The sequence below is a fragment of the Diceros bicornis genome, chromosome 11 (genome assembly GCF_020826845.1).
Source record: "Diceros bicornis minor isolate mBicDic1 chromosome 11, mDicBic1.mat.cur, whole genome shotgun sequence".
Lineage (NCBI taxonomy): Eukaryota > Metazoa > Chordata > Mammalia > Perissodactyla > Rhinocerotidae > Diceros > Diceros bicornis.
Genome location: NC_080750.1, coordinates 16,404,731 through 16,423,583, shown reverse-complemented (window position 1 = coordinate 16,423,583; position 18,853 = coordinate 16,404,731). Strand labels below are relative to the sequence as shown.

The following is an 18,853-nucleotide window of genomic DNA, read 5'->3' as shown; positions in this document are numbered from 1 at the left end:
AGAAGCCAAATGATTTTCCTTCACTTACTACGGAAATTGGGACTAAGTTTACACTGCTTTTAGGCTTTTATACACTAAAATAAAATGGAGGAAAACTATAAAAATGATATGAATTTGAGATAAAATATAAGAATTTGATCTATGACAGGAAATTCTTTGTGCTCTAAAATCTTGACCACTGACCTCAGTGGGCTCTTAGTGTGGCCCTGCCATCTTAACTACACTTTTATGGACTATTTACTCTCTCCCCTCAAATCTCCAAAGCCTCCTCCCTCCATCTCCATGGAGAGCAGAGCTGAGAGCAGAGTTTCCTATTTCATTGAGAAAACCAGTCCTAAGTTTCCCCCAAATCTCTCCACCTACTGCTCAGTACCATCTACCCTGCCTTTCCCTCTGGAACCAGAGAGACCCTTTATGTGCTCCTATTCAAGGCCAAGCCTGACCCAGGCCCTGGATCGTGTAAACTTCTCTGGCTCTGCCACTTACTAGGTCTGGATCTAGGGCTAGATTCCTTCGTCTTTATTACATCAGGGGAGCTCTGGCATCTTAACCTTATTAAATGTAGGCCACCGTTGAGACCGTTTCAGACAACCAACCAAGCAAACTCCATAGTACATATGGTATTTCATGCAATTCCAAACTGACGATGGGCACCCTAGAGAGAGAGAGAGGAAAGAGATACTTTTAGCTAAAAAGAATCCTAAGAGATTAGAAATAAGAGAAGCTCCATAGACCATTAAACTCAGAACACAACACTGGCATCCCATTGCACACTGGATAAAATCTAAACTTTCAATGTTTGGCAAATGTGGGAGGTATTATTTGGGAATGGTGGAAAACAAAGTTGTATAATTATGGTGGAATCAGGTTATATAACTTACTTCCAAATCTAAATATTGTTGAGTTTATTTTTATTTGTTTGTTTCTGAGAACTTTCAGACAAGATTTTGACTATGTACATTTTAAAGACAATATGCGAACAACTGATGAAATTCAGGAAACAAAGTACTTTCCTATAATGAAAGGGCATATATATCATTCCTTATTAAGATCACCACCAGAAATAAGATTGCTGCCATACAGTTAACACGGCATAATTTTTTTTAGTAATCCTTTTCAGAAGTCTAGAAAAGACCAAGTATCATTCTGACACCAATTCAGATGTGTGGGTTTTTTCCCCAACCATCAAGCAATTAATTCAGTTCAATTCAATTCTGACACTATCTACCTGGAGATAGAGTCAGATCCCACAGCTTAAGGGCTCAGTCCTACAAGACTGCTCTTTCTCTCCACTTCAGACGCTAATCAGAAGTCCAGGGTGTCACCTGTGCTTCTCACCGGCTATGGATCAGAGGTTCCCATGACCCTGTCCTTGTGTTTGATTAATTTGCTAGGGCAGCTCACAGAACTCAGAGAAACATTTTACTTAACTAGATCACTGTTTTATTATAAAAAGATATATATATAACTCACTAACAGCCAGATGGAAGAGATGCATAGGGCAACATATGGGGAAAGGGCACTGACTTCCATGCTCTCTGAGCCACTGTCCCTGAATCTCTACGTGTTCACCAATCTGGAAGCTCTCTGAACCATCTACTTTTGGGTTTTTGTAGAGGCTTCATTACACAGGCACGATTGATTAAATCATCAGTCATTGGTGATTGATTCAACCTTCAGCTCCTCTCCCATCCCTGAGGTCAGGGGGGTGGGACTATACGGTCCCTTTTGTCATTTAAGGTAACATATTATATTCACAGTTTCTGGGGATTAGGACATGGATATCTCTGTGAGTGTGTGTGTGGCGCATTATTCTGTCTGCCACAAAAAAGATTAAATTATTTTGGATTTTGTTTTCCAAAGAATGAGCTGTTGGATCAATCATTTCTGTTGTTTTTTGTTAATTTCAGCTTTTACCTTTATATTTTCCTGAAGTTAATTTTGGAGTTCTTCACAACAAGTTTTTGAAGAGAAGGCTTAATTCGGTTAATTTTATTCTACTAATGAAAGTGTTTATGAAATTATCCTCTGTGTAGAGTGTTAATTGTATCCCATAGATTTTGATATATAGTATTTTTATTTTCCAGATATTCTACTATTTTGATTTCCTCTTTGATCAAAGAATTATTTCAAAATGAATTTTGAACTTCTAAGTAGTTGGTTTTTTGTTATCATTGTTTCTACATTTCTTATTTTAAGTTTTATTACACGGTGGTTATAGAGCACATTGTGCACCATTTCTGCTTTTGCAAATATATTGCAGTTGTGTGTGTGTATATATGTGTGTGTGTGTGTGTGTGTGTGTGTGTGTGTGTGTGTGTGTGTGCACCCTATTATATAACTATATGGATTAAATGAGAGCATGAAGTGATGTGCATTCTCTTTGCAGAGTTTAAGCATATATCTGTTATAAGTTATTTAGATTCTCTGCATCTTGGAGATAATTTCTAGATTGCTTTACAGAGCTTATTATTTTTTACAGCACTATAATGTTTCATTGTATGGATGTGCCATAATTTATTTAGATGGCCCCTATTGATAGATATTTGAATTGTTCTAATATTTTGCTACTATAACAAATGAGGCTGTAATGAGCACTTTACCATTATATGGTAAATATCATGCCATTTTGTACCTGTGGGAGTATATCTTTTGTTAGCTCTGTTCCCCTTGAATCTTATTCAATTGTTTTATTACCTCCTGAATCACATTGCCTGGGTTTCCTTAACATTTTTTGAGACTCCAAAGCAGTTGTATTCTAAAACTTTCTTCTCTGTCCTCAGAAAATGTCACTGTTAATGTGCTCCAGCTTTATCTTTGGTACTTTGTTTCTCCTCCGGGATATTTCCATCCGGGATATTTCAATCTGCGATTATTCCTGGCCCCCAAATAATCAATAACCTGTGCTCCATATCCTTTGCTCTCCTCTCTATTTACCTGTCAATGTTTTCACTATTGTTTATGATTATGTTGGTGCAAATAGTATTTTAATTGCTGTGGGCTTATGACAAATATATGAACATATTATTATGTCAGTTCCCATCTCACCTAACTGGGATTTGACTGATTTTTAATATGTATGTTTTTCACATTTTAGTGTTTCTGAAATCAAGATGTAATAATATTAAGATCACAGTACTTTACCTTTTTGCTAAAAAAAAGATGTTTTAAAATTAATAGTCTTACAATTGATGGAGTCTTAAAACCAAGTAAAAACAGTATTTCCTATCACATCATATGTGTTCTTAAGCAGAGTATATGCTCAACTTCCTGGATTCTTTTTAAGTAGGTCCACAATGTATTGTACCTGACAGCCTTTGAAACTTTTAACACGGGGTTTACCTGTTCCCTGATTTCAGCATAGATGAACTCTATTTTTAAATTTTTCTTTCTTTTTCGTTTCCCTAGGTTTTGTCATGTGTGGTGTGTAACTGTGACACTTGAACCATCTTTCCAGAAATATTTATCACTAAGTCTTGAAAGAGGAGTCTATAAATTTCCCAATGATTTTGTAAGCCATTTAAAACCCTGTAACACATCTCTGTTTGCTTAAATTTTGCTAGAGCGAATTCTGTTCCCCAAAAGTGAGCCTCTAAAGACATAGGCTACTGGGCTATATTTGACATAGACATCAGGTAAAAAGCCTATCCACGCACACAATTGTTATAGTGAAAACTGAAGGAAAGAAAGCAAATCAACGTGGATCATTAGAATTTCTATGTGGACCATATTTGGAAACTACTGTTAGCTCAATCCACATAAAGTTTCAAAGTGTGCTTCAGTGTGTGCTCATCTTTAAAGGAAGGACTGAGAAACATGACAAAATGAACCAAGACTCTTAACAATTCAGGAATTTAAGTAACGACAGGCCAGGGAAATCATTTTATTCTACCTTTATAGCAACTTCCCTGTAGCCTTCTCCCAGTTAAGATAAATTAAACATACACCCAAGTTTGGTTTTTCTATAAATTCAATAATTTTTCCAAAATGACAAACCTGTACATTATTTTTAAAACCTGTTTTGCATATCAGAAATAACACAGAACTAAACATTTTTCAGGCTAAGTTAGGGCAGTCAGTATTAAGCTTATAAATACACTTTGTTGAAGTAAAAGTTAGAAACCATTCTTCTCGGTTTTGTTGTTAGAAAGAAACACTAATTTCATTATACAAACTAAAATCTCTTGGAACACTGAAAAGTGCCAATATGAACATGCCGGAAATCCTCAAAAGAATCTGGACCAAAGACAAACGTTTGACCAAATAGATGGCAACAAAGCAAATTGTCTTGACAGGAACCTGGACATTTTCTTTCCTTGCTGAACTTAAATTTTCCATGGACTATACTGTGTATTCAATCACAAACAAACCCAAATAATAGGATCATATACTATTTTAAATCCATATACATGGGACTCTGGAATCAGAGTAAAACCCTCATGCAGATGAAGCTGGGACAAACTATTATTAGTGACACCTGACCTCTTTTTTGTGACACAATTTTTATTGGCACTGTTGTAAAAAGAGCACAAAATTTCAAATAAAGGGATATCATTGCCTTTTCAATGGCTGTAATAGCTGTCTGAAGATATAAAAAATAATTGGTTTGTAATAGACCAAAGATGTAGCTCTCTAAAATCTTTTTAAATTCTTAACTTCCAACTCCTTGCACAATCGCAATGCCAAGGAAACAGATGTCTGACTCTCAATTTTAATCCCCCCCCCAACCTAAAAACTGACTTTCACCAATAAATTTCTTTCAATTTGTTTCCTGGGTCCTAAAAATCTGATCTCTTATTTGCCTTCTTGCATTTTATTCCATCAAACCTGGTATTCCTGATTTTCCAGACACATGAGGTTGTGGGCACTGTGAACAGCACTGGAAGTCCATGGAAGTGGGCTGAATGATAGGACTGTGATGTTGGTTAGAACACACAATATGGCTATTGATGCATTTTGCCCTTGCACCATAACATGTCCGTTTAAGGCTCACCTTTTAAATTAAAACTATCATGAAATACTTAGGCATACATAAAGTGTAGACTACATTATAGTCAACATCTGTATTGCCATCACCCAGCTTAAAGTATGAAACATTTCCACTTTTCTCCCCTAAGGAAATTCCTCCCCCAGTTATTTGGTGCTTTTCGTTTCCCTTCATGTAGGCTTTTACTACACATGTTCCCATAAACAATGTATATTATTTTGCATGCCTTAAACTTTAAATAAAAAAATATTCTTCTGAAACGTTCTTTTTGTTTTTGAGATTCACCTCTGTTTTACATGTAGCTCTAATTATTTTTTACTGCCACAAGTATTCCATTGTATGACTATTCCATAAAAATCGATTTTCTTATTGATGAATATTTAGATTGTTACCAGTTTCTTACTACAAACAAATAATGGTGCTATGATTTTCTTACTCACTACCTCATCGAACACAACTTGCTCTGAGATATACACCAAGGAGAACTGTTGGATTATAGGGTCTTCAATATTACTAGATATGTTAGTTGCTTTCCAAAGTGGCTGTACCAGTTTACTATGCTCCACCAGCCAAGTGTGAGGCTCCACTGCTCCATATCCTTTGGGATTATAAAGTCTTAAAGCAGGGTTTTAGCTGTTGGAATCCTGTGTGGCTGGGATGAGGATATATTTCTCCAATGAGTTCAACTGCTAGTGGCCCCAAGGGTGTTTCTAGCTTGAATCCATGTTTTGAGCTTCTGAATCACAAAGGTCATGTGAATTCAAACCCTGAAGCTATGTTCAGGTGTATGAGCCCATACTCTGAATTCTCAGAGTGGCTTCTTTCTTTCTTTTTTAATCCAAAGCACAGACTAAGTCAAAAGAGGCTCCTTGTGGTCTCCCTGGCCAGAGGGAAGACTTCTTTTCTAGTCTGCCCTTACACTGAAGGTGTTGGTCTTTAAAGATCTGGGCATTATGTATGAGGCTCAGTTATAACTTCATATATCATATGGACTGAAGAGTCTGAGTGGCCATTAACATCATAAATTCCTTCCTGATTGGGATTGCCACCCTCCTCCCACCACTCAGTCCCCAGCCTGAGAGAATTGAGGGTTGGTGCAAGCTTACTGTTCTGGTTCTTATTTTATTGGCAATGGGATTTCTTTAATTTTCCTGTTTAGCCCTTTGGGGATTTTTCTCTTATATTCTTGTGTCCTCAGCACTTATAGGGAAGAAGTTATAATTCTCTGATAACTAAAGGGAAAATGGGAAGCACAACTGTAATTTTGAGGTTCTCTTTATTTCAATGTGTAAGCCTTATTTTCTAAATCAAGAGTCCAACAGAACTTTCTCAGTGATGAAAATATTCTACAATCTATTCTGTCCAATATGGCAGACACTTGTCACATGTGGCTATTGAAACGTGGCTAACATGTCTGATGAACAAAATTTTTAATATTATTTAATTGCAATTAAAATTTATACTTAAATAGCCACATGTGACTAGTGTCTGTTATCTTTCACAGCACAGGTCTAAATAGTAGTAATATTCTATGTCCCTTGAGTGGTTTTCTGTACTAATAAACCAATGTAGTTTAAGAAAAAAGCCTTGCAAACCTATTTCTGATAGTTAAAGGATGAAATAGCTGAGACATGACTCCAGAACATCTGCCACCACATAACTGTATAGCCTGTTATTTTGATAATCGGGTATTTCTCACCTCACTTGTCTTTCTGGAAATTTTCAAAGATCTACAGTGACCACATTTACGTGTACATTCTTTCCACTGCCAGCTTCTGAACTAGAAGCCAGGGAATCAATTTTCAACAGCTCTTTCAAGGATATTTATGGAGTATTAAGGTGTCAAGAAATCCCAAGGATAAATAATTAGGAGCACAAATACACATATTTAGAATGCAACATCTTTGAACTGAAAAAGTTTATTGGTAACCTGAAAATGTGTACAAGCTAAAACATGAAACACTTCATATGATTTATTTATGGCATTCTATGAAAAAAACCAAGTCTACTGCTCTAGGCCTGGACTGGGCTTATATTTCCAATTTTTTAAACTTTCATAAGGGCATTATAGTATATGAAATAACTCAATTCCTTTTTTTTAATTGCCACAAGTACAGGTTAAGAAGGCTAAAGTGAAAATGGAGGTGTGAATTATAACAAGTACGTATTTGGAAAGAAGGCCACATAAGCCTGGCTGGTGCATTTGGCCATCTCATTGGCTGGCCTCCAAAAATAAAGATTTGTAAATATTTTTTACCATACATTCATCTACATGCATTTTCTATGTTCTTGTATAAAGCTGATGCCCACAGGTTTGGCATTTAGGAATGCCCTGAAATGGCTTCTGGAGTAAGGAAAGCATTTCATGGGATGAATGAACCAGGTCAAAAATGAAAAAGCTAAAAGTTTGCTTTTTAAAACTCAGCACACATTTCCAGATAAAACTGATTTAAACACATGCCCAGAGATTTTCATCGTATTCATATGTTTTAAAATGTCTAGAAGAACTAAAGCCCCTCCATTCCAGTCAACATATTTCAAACACTTTGCTTATTAAGGATTTTTTTGACATTCTCAAGACAAAATTTAAAAAAGAAACAAGTTTTCTCTAGAAAGCATTTTTAGCATAACGAATACGTATATTTTCTCAGAGTGTATGTAGCCCACTCTTCTCTTGATAATCTTCATAGAAACGTTTCAATGATTCAGGAATTCTGGGTGTCACAGTGCTCAAGGCCTGAGTAAAATGTCTTCTCATAATGCACCTGGCTTGAATGTCTTCTTCCAGAGTCAGAAGGGCTGCCTCTCTACAGACAGCTATAATCTGAAACGGAACAAACAAATAAAAATAAAAACAAAAAAAAAGAGAGAGAAAACAATACTGTGTGTGTTTTAGAAATACAGTATTTCAGATATTCATCTGTGGTAACTTCTACACCTATAAGCACATTACTAAAATTTATCTTCAAGTGTTATTCCACTTAAGTTTTCAAAAGGATAAAAAGTAATTACTTTCATTCCAAAACAATGTATTAAGTACTCAGAATGAGGAGTGGCACAAAGATATATAAGATATGGCATTTGCTCTTAAGGAGCTTACAAATTGCAAAGGTGGAACAGATGTGCAGGCACATACTTCTAGTCAGGATGACAAAGGATGAGTGTGTATGTGAGGTGGGGGCAGGGAGGAACCAAGTGATGGGGCGGCAGAGGAAGGAGTACTCTGACACAGTGAGCGCCTGCTCATCAGCACATCTTGTCACAGGATAGAATTTCCACATTCCTTTCAACCCTTGATGTATTACCGACATGTACAAGTACTTCTTTATGTGCATCTCTTTAATGAGTTCTTAAATCTTGCGAATATCAGATAGAGTGGTCTGCATTCACTTTGGGGAGCTGCATTAGAAGAGAGAAGTGAATTCTGCTTACTCAGCAAGGAAAGCTGGAAGAATTGAGAAGAACCTGGGGAGGGTGGAGTGGATGTAGAGGGAGAGAGGAGAGAGTGGGCGGTAGGAAAAGGAAAGAGGAGGAGGTTCACGTCTTGAATCCTGAAATGTGTTTTTAAGCTCTCTGGACTTCAGACAGCGGAAGCAGGCTGATGCCAGTGTCATTCTAAAGACACATTACTGTGGTGAAAAGAGCTTGTGGGATGAAAAGAGATATTGTGATTTTCAGGGCAACAGGGAAAACAGTGATTGATACTGACTGCACCCTTATATCGGTAAATGAAAGGGCCAGCTGAAACACATTTGTCCAGCCATTCAGCATATTTTCTCTGTTTGTTCACTTACTGAAAAGAGTTCCTCTGGTTATGCTGGGCTAATGGCTGCCAAAGCAGTTTAGTAGCTTTTTAGAGGATTTAGCAGCATGTTTAGGGTGCTTTCAAAAAAACATGCATAGATTTAGATGGCTTTGTCAAATTACGACAATGTAACTATTAGTCCTGGGCTTCATTAATGAGCACTGAAGTTGACTATAGCGGGTATGCATGTTAATACTTTTCCAGAAAGAGTGGTTACCAACTTGTTGAAGGAACAAACAAAACTTCTAGGGATTAGTAAAACAACTTCATTGCATATTCTGGTGCAAAAAGAGCTATTTTAAAAACAAGATGTGATAATTAATAAGCACAGTAAAAGCACAGGAAATGCCCAGCACGGTAAACTGGCTATCCAATGGTTCCACTGTGTTCCAAATGGACCTTGTGACCTCCATGAAGGGAGGTCAAGGGACCAGGTAGAGAGAGCCTCAACCCCCTCCTCCCCTCCATCTGAGCAGCACTTCTTTCATCTGTGCAAGAATTGAAGCAATGGTTGCAAGGCTAAAAAGTACGAAGAAGAATCACTGGAAGAGGCAGAGAAGACTGAATTTCCTATTGGCAGGTAGAGTTCTAGCTCTCTCTCTGAGATGGTACAGGGAAGGTTTGCATTATGTGGCTCCCTCCTCAGGCTAAGTGGAGTAGAGAAGTCACCACCCCCGGACCAATGCCTTGTCTCGCACACTTCATAACTGAGACTGACTTCAGAAAATACTGGACCCAGTGCATAATGGCGACGAACATTTCCTGAGTACCTACTGTGCATGCTAGTCAATTACTAATGACTATACTAATTAATTGCTATGTGACTAGTGCCCCCAGGTTTTGTACAATGCAGTGGTCTCACTAATAGGGGTATGTGCAAAGTCTGATGGGAGCATGGCAAATGGAGTGGCCAGATGAGCACGTATGAGGTGGTGGTGGCCTAGAGTTTTGACTAGAGTACCGAGAAATGTTTGGATTAGATAGAGATGACCTTTAGAACCTTTGAGAGACAATGATAAGGGAAAGAGAGCAGCTGAATACTGGTACTCAAGGACCTCATATGAAGGTGTCTTGCTCTGTGTAGAAGGAGCACAGCTGATTGCACTTCTAGGGTGGCAGGACTGCGTGAATGCAACACTTGCTTTGATAAGCATTATCCTGTTTCTTTTTATTTACAAGGGATGCCCTGAGAAACTAGTCAATTAGGCAATTCTTTCTGCCACTTTTATTTCCCTATCATATTTGCTTAGTAATATAAAACCAGTAACTGAGAGGAAATAGGACACTACTAATAATTAACCAGTCACTTTCATCAATCAACATCCACTGAATAGCTACTGTGTGAATAGCAACAACTAGGTGAGGCCAAGTGGAGGATCTAGAGATGTCCAAGACATAGCATCTGTCTTCTGGTGCTCCCAAACCAGTAAGGGATGGAAATCAGTTAATTGCCACGTGTGGCATGGTATTAGAGGTACGTTAGCAAGACAGAAGGAAAGTGCTTTGGTATAGAAAGAAGGGAGAAATTACTGCTTCATAAACCAAAGTGGGAATGAGAGAATTTAGATATGCATATAGGAAAGGAAAGGGCATCTAAGAAGAAGGAATAAAGTAAGCAAAGAAACAACAAGGCGGAGAGAAAGAGACCAGGAATTACGTTGATCTAGCCTCAGGAGCCAAAATGGAGAATTAAAAAAAAAAAAAAAGAGTAATTCTATCATCAAAATGTCACTAAAAATAACAATGATAGTTTTCAGAAGTCATGTGGGCCATACTGACAGCGAAGGCTGGTCAATGACAGTCATCTCTAAAGCTCTAAACCCAATTCATAAGCAGCCGATGCACAAGCAGCAGATAGAGAATCACTCCTACAGGTGCCTTTGTTCTTATTTTCTCCTTAATGAAAGGGCTTCTTCGTAGAAATTCCAAAAGGAAAAGAACTGATTGGATGACTGGTTCTTCTCTCCTAACCCAAATAAAAAGGTAAGCTTGAAAGCGGAAGTATTCTTAGGCGGTCCATTTCATGACAGCTGGTTTCTGTTTGCTCTGGGGTCTCTTACTTTGGCCTGAGTTCCAGACACTATACTTTCTAGATAACTGAGGCCTTCCTGCTCGCTCTCATGGCCCATGCCAGCGTCCCCTTGAGATATTAGTGTATTCCTAGGGGAAGAAGTACTTCATGATTAAGCAAGTTTTAGGTAACAGAGTATATACTCTGTTTCCCACAATGCACAACAGAATTTTAAAGATTTTTATGAAGCCTAGCAATGATGATCTGCTTAATTTTCTTTAACCCAGTGTTTCCCACAGAACTCTTCCCCTGCTCCGTTTTTGGCAGAACACCTATAAATGGCTATCTTTAGGGTTACTGGTGATCTTCAGCACACACTCCGGGAGATGCAAACAACTCAATCAAGGCACAACATGGTTCTTGCCTATCTCATGTCCTTTTTTCTTTTGCTCTCCCCTATTCCAGAATAGAGAGAAAAAGGAAAGGGTTGAGCAAGACAGACTGGAGGAGGACCAGCTGAAAGAGGTGAAAGCACAGCAGCCCAGCACAAACGTGCTCTGGAGATGTAAACAGTTGATGCACGCTTGTTGAACTGAACTGAATAGTTCCTTAAGTATAAACAAGTTTTCAAAAAGTGCATGTCATAAGCATTTTTCTCATATTTGGCCAATATCCTGTAATATTTTTACTTATATTTCATATGACCTAGACTTTTTCGGTTATACTTAAGTTTTTGGAATAAAGTTTTTGGAATGATAAAGTCAATAACAAAAGTTGTTTAACACTGTGAAATATGTTCATCTCAAGCAATCTTTCAGTCTGAGGCACTACTTTGAATCTAGTTCTTTCCTTAGAAGTAACATAAATTAGAAATTTTAGGAAGAATACAAGTATGCCAGTGTTATTTTGAGGGATGCTTCCTTAGGTATCAAATTTTATTAGAAAGGGACAGGAATTTTTTTGCTGTGTTGTCATTGGAAAAAACTGCACTGTAATTGAGAAATATTCCCCCAAATTTACCAACAATGCAGTAATATATATTGGTTTAGAGGACTGAGATGGCAGCTTTGTTAAAAAAATTGTGCAAATAGTGATCTATTGTCTCACCTGATGAAAGTAATATGGCATCAATTAATTGCTGGGGGTTTTCTTTTCTGTATTAAGCTTTGGAAAGGGGAGGAGGTCTTTTCAGATAAATTTGCCAATACATCTTTCTATTTGGCAATGAATACTACAGAAACTGAGAAGAAGAGCTTTCAATTTAAACTAGTGCCCTTCTCATTACTATCTCTAAAGTTTGTAAGAAAACTAATGAAAGAAGTATATGTATGTGTGTGTGTGTGTATATACACATATATATTTGGTGTATACAAGGATCACACAGCTCATCATTCTGCTGACATCACATTCAAACTCAGATGGAGTCTGGAACTGTTTCAGTGATGGGGGAATTCAGTTGAATTTTTCCCACGAGGCTACAGAAGAATCTCACTGAGAAGATGTGTAGATGAGTAGACAAATTTGAATCACAGACTGTCTGGAATGTTAAACTAACCCGTTTAGAAAGAAAACTCTTGGCACTTGAGCACCTTAACATCTTTGGTAAAAAGGATTTTGGAAGCTTTCCCCTAATCCCTTCACCATCTTGTCCTCTTCTCCCATAGGCTGCAGATTAGATCATTTAAATAAATTATTAGTCAACTACCAGTAAGGCTGCTTTCACCATTAGGCTGTAGAAGCAAAAATGTTTTGGCTGGCTCTGTAAAGCTGAGAGTGTGTATTCTGTGTTCTTTTGCAATTTTGACTAAAAAATTGATACCCAAACTTTTAAGATATATATATATGCCCTGCTGCAAAGGGGAAAATATTATCACCATTTGGGGAAATGAGAAAACAAGACGAAAGACTGGCAGAGTGGGCTCAAGCTCTCACTGTCAGAGCTAGACTGACACACGTGGTTGTTTCAGTGGCCCACTACACCCACTTATTTGGTGCCAACATGTCACAAGTTCTCTTTCTAATCATTTAGTAGTAATAATAGATCTATCATATATCTGAAAAATAACATAAAATAAGCAAGAACTCTCCATATGAAAGATTTAGGCATATTTGAGTTCCTAAGAGTTAGGAAGGGAAAAGATTTTTAACGAAAATGTTTAGAAATACTCAAAACAAAGTCACTGAAGAAAATAGTAATTGTCTTCGAATGCAGGAAAAAAGTAACTCAGCAATGAAAGTAAAGGGACATATGAGTATAAATTTTCACGCTAGGCTTGCCCTCCAAGACAGCAGGGCCTTTAGAACAACAGTCCAGCAGTAACTGGATTACGTGAGACAACTGCACTTGTGAGGGGTGTGGGGAAGAAACTTCCCAGGATGAGAAGGCTCTTGACCATTGAACCTTGGGAAATCTAATTACCTCACTTTTAAATGCAAAAGGGCAAAAGAGCCAATTGTGCAGAATTCTGAATGCCACGAAGAATAAGAACAATGTCTTACTTCACTGTGGAAAAAAAAAACGAAACCTCCTATACATAGCCTACAGTTCTTTCCCCCAATCCACAAGACAAGAAGAGTTTAAACAGGTGGCTCAGCTTAGTAAAATAGAAACAGGCGTATCACAAAAATTAAAATCAACATGGTTTCTAAGCAGGCAGTAATAATTTTTTAAAATGATGTGATAAAGAATAATAGTCAAGGCAAAGACTGTTTACCAAAAACTAATCAACAGGAAGGAAAACCTGAAAATGTCGGGCACTATTCTGGGTATTCACGCCTCCTGTGCTACAACCCTTCCCTTGTTCTCTTTCAGTTTCACAGTAGCACTACCTTCTTTTCTGGTGCACTGCGAGATTAGGAACCCAATAGTAAATTTAAGCACACTCACTTCCATTTCCAGGTGAGGCCTGGGTAGTACCTGCGCTTCTTTTCTATTGACTGCAAACAGATGAGGATAATGACAAACATACCCACGAGCGGCATGTGACATTGGGAAGAGGGGAGGCTGCTGCAAGTGGGCCTGTGGAGTAGGGGAACTATGAGCTGCTCACTTCCAAAAGGGATGCTGAAATTCTAAAGTAACCCTCACCACTAAGTTCCTAACGACCTCTCTGGGATTAACTGTATCCTCCAAGAAAGGCAGACGGGCAACAAAGTTCTGAAGGTGCCTTCAACAACCAACTGAAGCTCTGCTTGGTTCTGTCACCTGACCCTGCAGACTACAGGGAGCACTCACATCTGTGGAGAAAAAGAAGTCAGCAGTTTCAAATATCTCAGAAGAGAAGGCTTATTTATAGGGTGACCTTAGATGAAGAGCAAAGTGGCTCTGGATAGCTGAATTCGTATATTTCGTTTAATCAGCACATGCAGGGCTGCTAAAAATTTCATAAAGAAACCAGAGCTACATTCTAGGGGTTACAATTTATGAGTACAAGGATATAGCCACGCAGCAATTTCTTGCATCAGTAGATGAACTGCACAGTCTAGAGCAGACTATGTGGAAAGATGGAGCTGGAGAAGAGAGATGCCCCAAGCCCTTTCTTGGGCAGCTGTGCACGGAATCCACACAGAGGCGGAGCTGCTCTCTGTAGGCCCTGCGGCCGCAGCTGGGCGGCTGCTCCTGCTTTTTGGCATGAAGAAAGCGCGCCTTCCAGTGAGGCCTAAATGTGCTTTTCAGCTTCTTTGTATTTCAAGTGTACTAAACAACTTTAAAGAATCCACCAAGAGAAATGGGCTGCAGTGCTTTAAAAAGTCTTAGGTATTTTCAAGAAAGTGGTTTTGTTAAAAGCATCTTCTGTCTGGAACACCTGTGACCTGTTGAGCTTAATTGGGCTGCAGCTGGCGCTGATTGTGGCGCAGCCACTGGCGGCCCAGGGCTGACATTGTGTGGCTCCTGCTTACCCGCCCACTCGCTTTTCTTTTCACTTTCACAGCCCTGTGACCTCCTTCCCCTGTGCGTCTGAGGGATTAGGAACCCAGCAGAGAGTGGTGTCCTGCTGTTTGCGAATAGCATGCACTGGAGGTGCTTCAAGGAGGAGGCTACCTGGGAGATTATGTGCTCATGTGGATGCCAAGTGCCCATTCTCCCTGGCCCCATTGAGACGCGCTGAAAGGTGGCTGAATGGCCGGGCATGAAAGCTGTGACTGAAGGGAGCGCAGCAGGCTCCTGGCCACAGAGCAGCAGATGGAAGTCAGACTGTCACAGACACAAACGGCCAGGGGTGCCCCAAACTGCAAAGAAAGCAGTTCAGAGCATAAAACAGGGCCCGAGAAGGGAATGCAGAGGGGGAGCAACAGGCACTTTTTAAGGTCCTTTAAAATGCCACCTCAAGTAAGGATTTCGGAGGACAAATTTTCAGATTTAAGGAATTACCTAACTATTCCTCTTGGGCTTACCTTGGATTGTCTGCAAAATGAGCTTTATGATAATTAATCCACCTGAGATTGTGTTAAGGTCATACTATCTAGAATACCATCCATAGCACTGAGTCAAAAGAAAATAAGAATTTCTGGAAAGACACGTTCAAAGTCTAATGACATTAGAGAAGAGGGGAAAAAAAGCCCTGGGTTGCTTAATTTTGCTGACAAAGTTATTTTGAAAAGGAAGCCAAATAGGCAACAAATAAGTGAAACTCTCACTATTTGCAGACGACATGATTTTATATATAGAAAACCCTAAAGAATCCATTGGAAAACTGTTAGAAATAATCAACAACTACAGCAAAGTTGCAGAGTACAAAACCAACCTACAAAAATCAGTTGCATTTCTGTATGCTAATAACAAACTAACAGAAAGAGAGCTCAAAAAGATAATACCATTTACAATCGCATCAAAAAGAATAAAATATCTAGGAATAAATCTTACCAAGGAGGTGAAAGACGTATACAAGGAAAACTATAAGACATTATTGAAAGAAATCGATGAAGACATAAAGAAACAAAAAGACATCCCATGCACATGGATTGGAAGAATAAACATAGTTAAAATGCCTATATTACCTAAAGCAATCTACAGATTCAATGCAATCCCAATCAGAATCCCAATGACATTCTTCACGGAAATAGAAAAAAGAATACTAAAATTCACATGAGGCAAAAAAGACCCTGAATAGCTAAAGCAATCCCAACAAAAAAGAACAAAACTGGAGGCATCACAATCCCTGACTTCAAAATGTACTACAAAGCAATAGTAAAACAGCATAGTGCTGGTACAAAAACAGACACACAGATCAATGGAACAGAACTGAAAGCCCAGAAATAAAACCACACATATACGGACAGCTAATTTTCGACCAAGGAGCTAAGAACACACGGTGGAGAAAGGAAAGTCTCTTCAATAAATCGTGTTGGGAAAACTGGACAGCTATATGCAAAAGAATGAAAGTGAACCATCTGCTATCGCCATTCAAAAAAATTAACTCAAAATGGATCAAAGACCTGAAGGTGAGACCTGAAACTATAAAACTCATAGAAGAAAATATAGGCAACACACTATTTGACATGGGTCATAAAGGAATCTTTTCGGATGACGTACCTAGAGACTAGGGAAACTAAAGAAAAAATAAGCAAATGAGACATCGTCAGATTAAAGAGCTTCTACAAGACAAATGAAACCAGGATCAAAATGAATAGACAACCCACCAGCCAGGAGAAAATATTTGCAAAACATATATCTGACAAGAGGTTAATCTCCATAATATATAAAGAACTCACACAACTGAACAACAAAAAAAACAAACAACCCGATCAAAAAATGGGCAGAGGAAATGAACAGACACTTCTCCAAAGAAGATATACAGATGGCCAATAGGCATATGAAAAGATGTTCAACATCACTAACCATCAGGGAAATGCAAATTAAAACAACACTAAGGTATCACCTCACGCCCGTTAGAATGGCTATAATCACCAAGACAAAAAACAACATATGTTGGAGAGGATATGGAGAAACAGGAAGCCTCATACACAGCTGGTGGGAATGCAAACTGGTGCAGCCTCTATGGAAAATGGTATGGAGATTCCTCAAAAAATTAAAAATAGAAATACCTTATGATCCAGCTATCCCACTACTGGGAATATATCCGACGAATCTGAAATCAATAATCCAAAGAGGCTTATGCACCCCTATCTTCATTGCAGCGTTATTCACTATAGCCAAGAAGTGGAAGCAACCCAAGTGTCCCTCGACTGATGACTAGATCAAGAAGATGTGGTATATATACACAATGGAATACTACTCAGCCATAAAAAAAAGACAAAATCGTCCCATTTGCAACAACATGGATGGACATGGAGGGTATTGTGTTAACCGAAATAAGCCAGAAAGAGAAAGACAAACACTGTATGATTTCACTCATATGTGGAATATAAACAAACACATGGACAGAGAAAACTGTATTGTGGTTATCAGGGGCAATGGGGGTAGGGGGTGGGCACAAGGGGTGAAGGGAGACATGTATATGGTGATTGACAAACAAAAAGGTACAACCAAAATTTCACAATGTTATAAACTATTAAGACATCAATAAAAAAAAAAGTTATTTTGAGGTCTCTAAAATATATAGGTGAAGTATATGTACATTCAGTGTATAACCTTTCATTATTACTCTCATGGAGAAGCCCGTAATAGTTTTTGCTTTTTTTAAAAATTTACAAATGAATCGATCATTCCACAGAGCTTTGGGGCTGGAAAGATCTGAAGTTTTTATTCTTACTATTTCTACAACCATCTGCACCTCTGGGAATTTTAAATGTTTCTAACATTAATTGAACCATAACAAGCTAAAAAGGAACCCTGTAGCTGCAGGGATGCCCTGGGTAGCCCTTCTTTGGATCTTGTCTAGCTTGGGATTCTGGACTCTTTAAGCACTCAGAATGGAATATTTGGGAATTAGAACTTTTTGTACCTTTATATGCAGTAATTTTTTTTTAGATATAATTAATGTATAACAGTTTCAGGTGTACAACGTAATGATTTGATATATGTGTATATTGCGAAATAATCACCACAATATAACATCGGTCACCATAGTTACAAATTTTTTTTTCTCGTGAAGAGAACTTGTAAGATCTACTCTTTTAGCAACCTTCAAATATGCAATACAGTATTATTAATTATAGTCACCATGCTGTACATTACATTTCCAGGACTTATTTATTTTATAACTGGACGTTTGTACCCTTTGACCTTCACTCATTTCACCCCCCCAATACTCAGTCTTAATCTATAAGGAGCTCCTTCCTCCTTGTCCATTATCTGAGCAGCTGCAGGCTGGTCCAGCCTGATAAGCAGCCTTGCTTGGCATCCCTAAAATCTTTTAAAGATTATACTATGGTGTTAATGGCTATCTGTGTTAAATAGAAAAAAACGACTTAACAATCTGTAGCTAGCTAAGGGGCACCTGAAGATAGGTCCTGGTGAGCAAACACTAAATATATCATTAGCACGTGACAGGGAATAAGAAGACAATATGAGTATTTATCTTATACTTATTTTACGGATGCCATTCTCATTGACAGTAGCATTGTCCTGAAAGAAAGGAAAGCTCTTCTTTCCTTCTAGCACATAAATAAATAAACATGGATTTATATTAAGTGATATCACCATCAAATAAAATATTCTAAAACACCCAGTATATATTCATATATCTTCTCTATTTTTACATTTTTAAGGCAGTCTCTGTTTCCTCTGACAATGTTTATGTTGCTTATAAGCCATTGTTTAGAAGCTCACCTGATATTATTTTGTTTTAAATTCATATAACAATAAAGCAACATTATCTTATTTGTTATAATGAACTGGATGTTACTTCAAATACCACTTCGCCGGTTTTGGGTGTTTACTGGCCATATAATAAAGGGTCCTTAACCTAGGGTCCATGGATATCTAGGTGGGTCTAAGAATATACTGAAACCTATGAAAACTTTTATATGTATATGTATTTTTCTAGAGACAGGATTCAAAGCTTTCATCACATTCTAAAAAGGAACTATAACTACAAGGGTTAAGAACCACTGCTCTGGGGCTGGCCCAGTGGTGTAGTGGTTAAGT

The 18,853-nt window shown here is 38.1% G+C and overlaps 1 protein-coding gene across 2 annotated transcripts in view; it reads right to left on the bottom strand.

Moving 5' to 3' along the window:
* Positions 1 to 6,888: 6,888 nt before the first annotated feature.
* AFG2A (AFG2 AAA ATPase homolog A) overlaps positions 6,889 to 18,853 on the bottom strand; it is a 326,176-nt gene continuing 314,211 nt past the window's right edge. For both annotated transcript variants that reach the window (XM_058550011.1, XM_058550012.1), the window contains one exon: positions 6,889 to 7,811. In XM_058550011.1, coding sequence (XP_058405994.1) covers positions 7,635 to 7,811 — 177 coding nt within the window. In that variant the 3' untranslated portion in view covers positions 6,889 to 7,634. The remainder of the gene's footprint in view (positions 7,812 to 18,853) is intronic.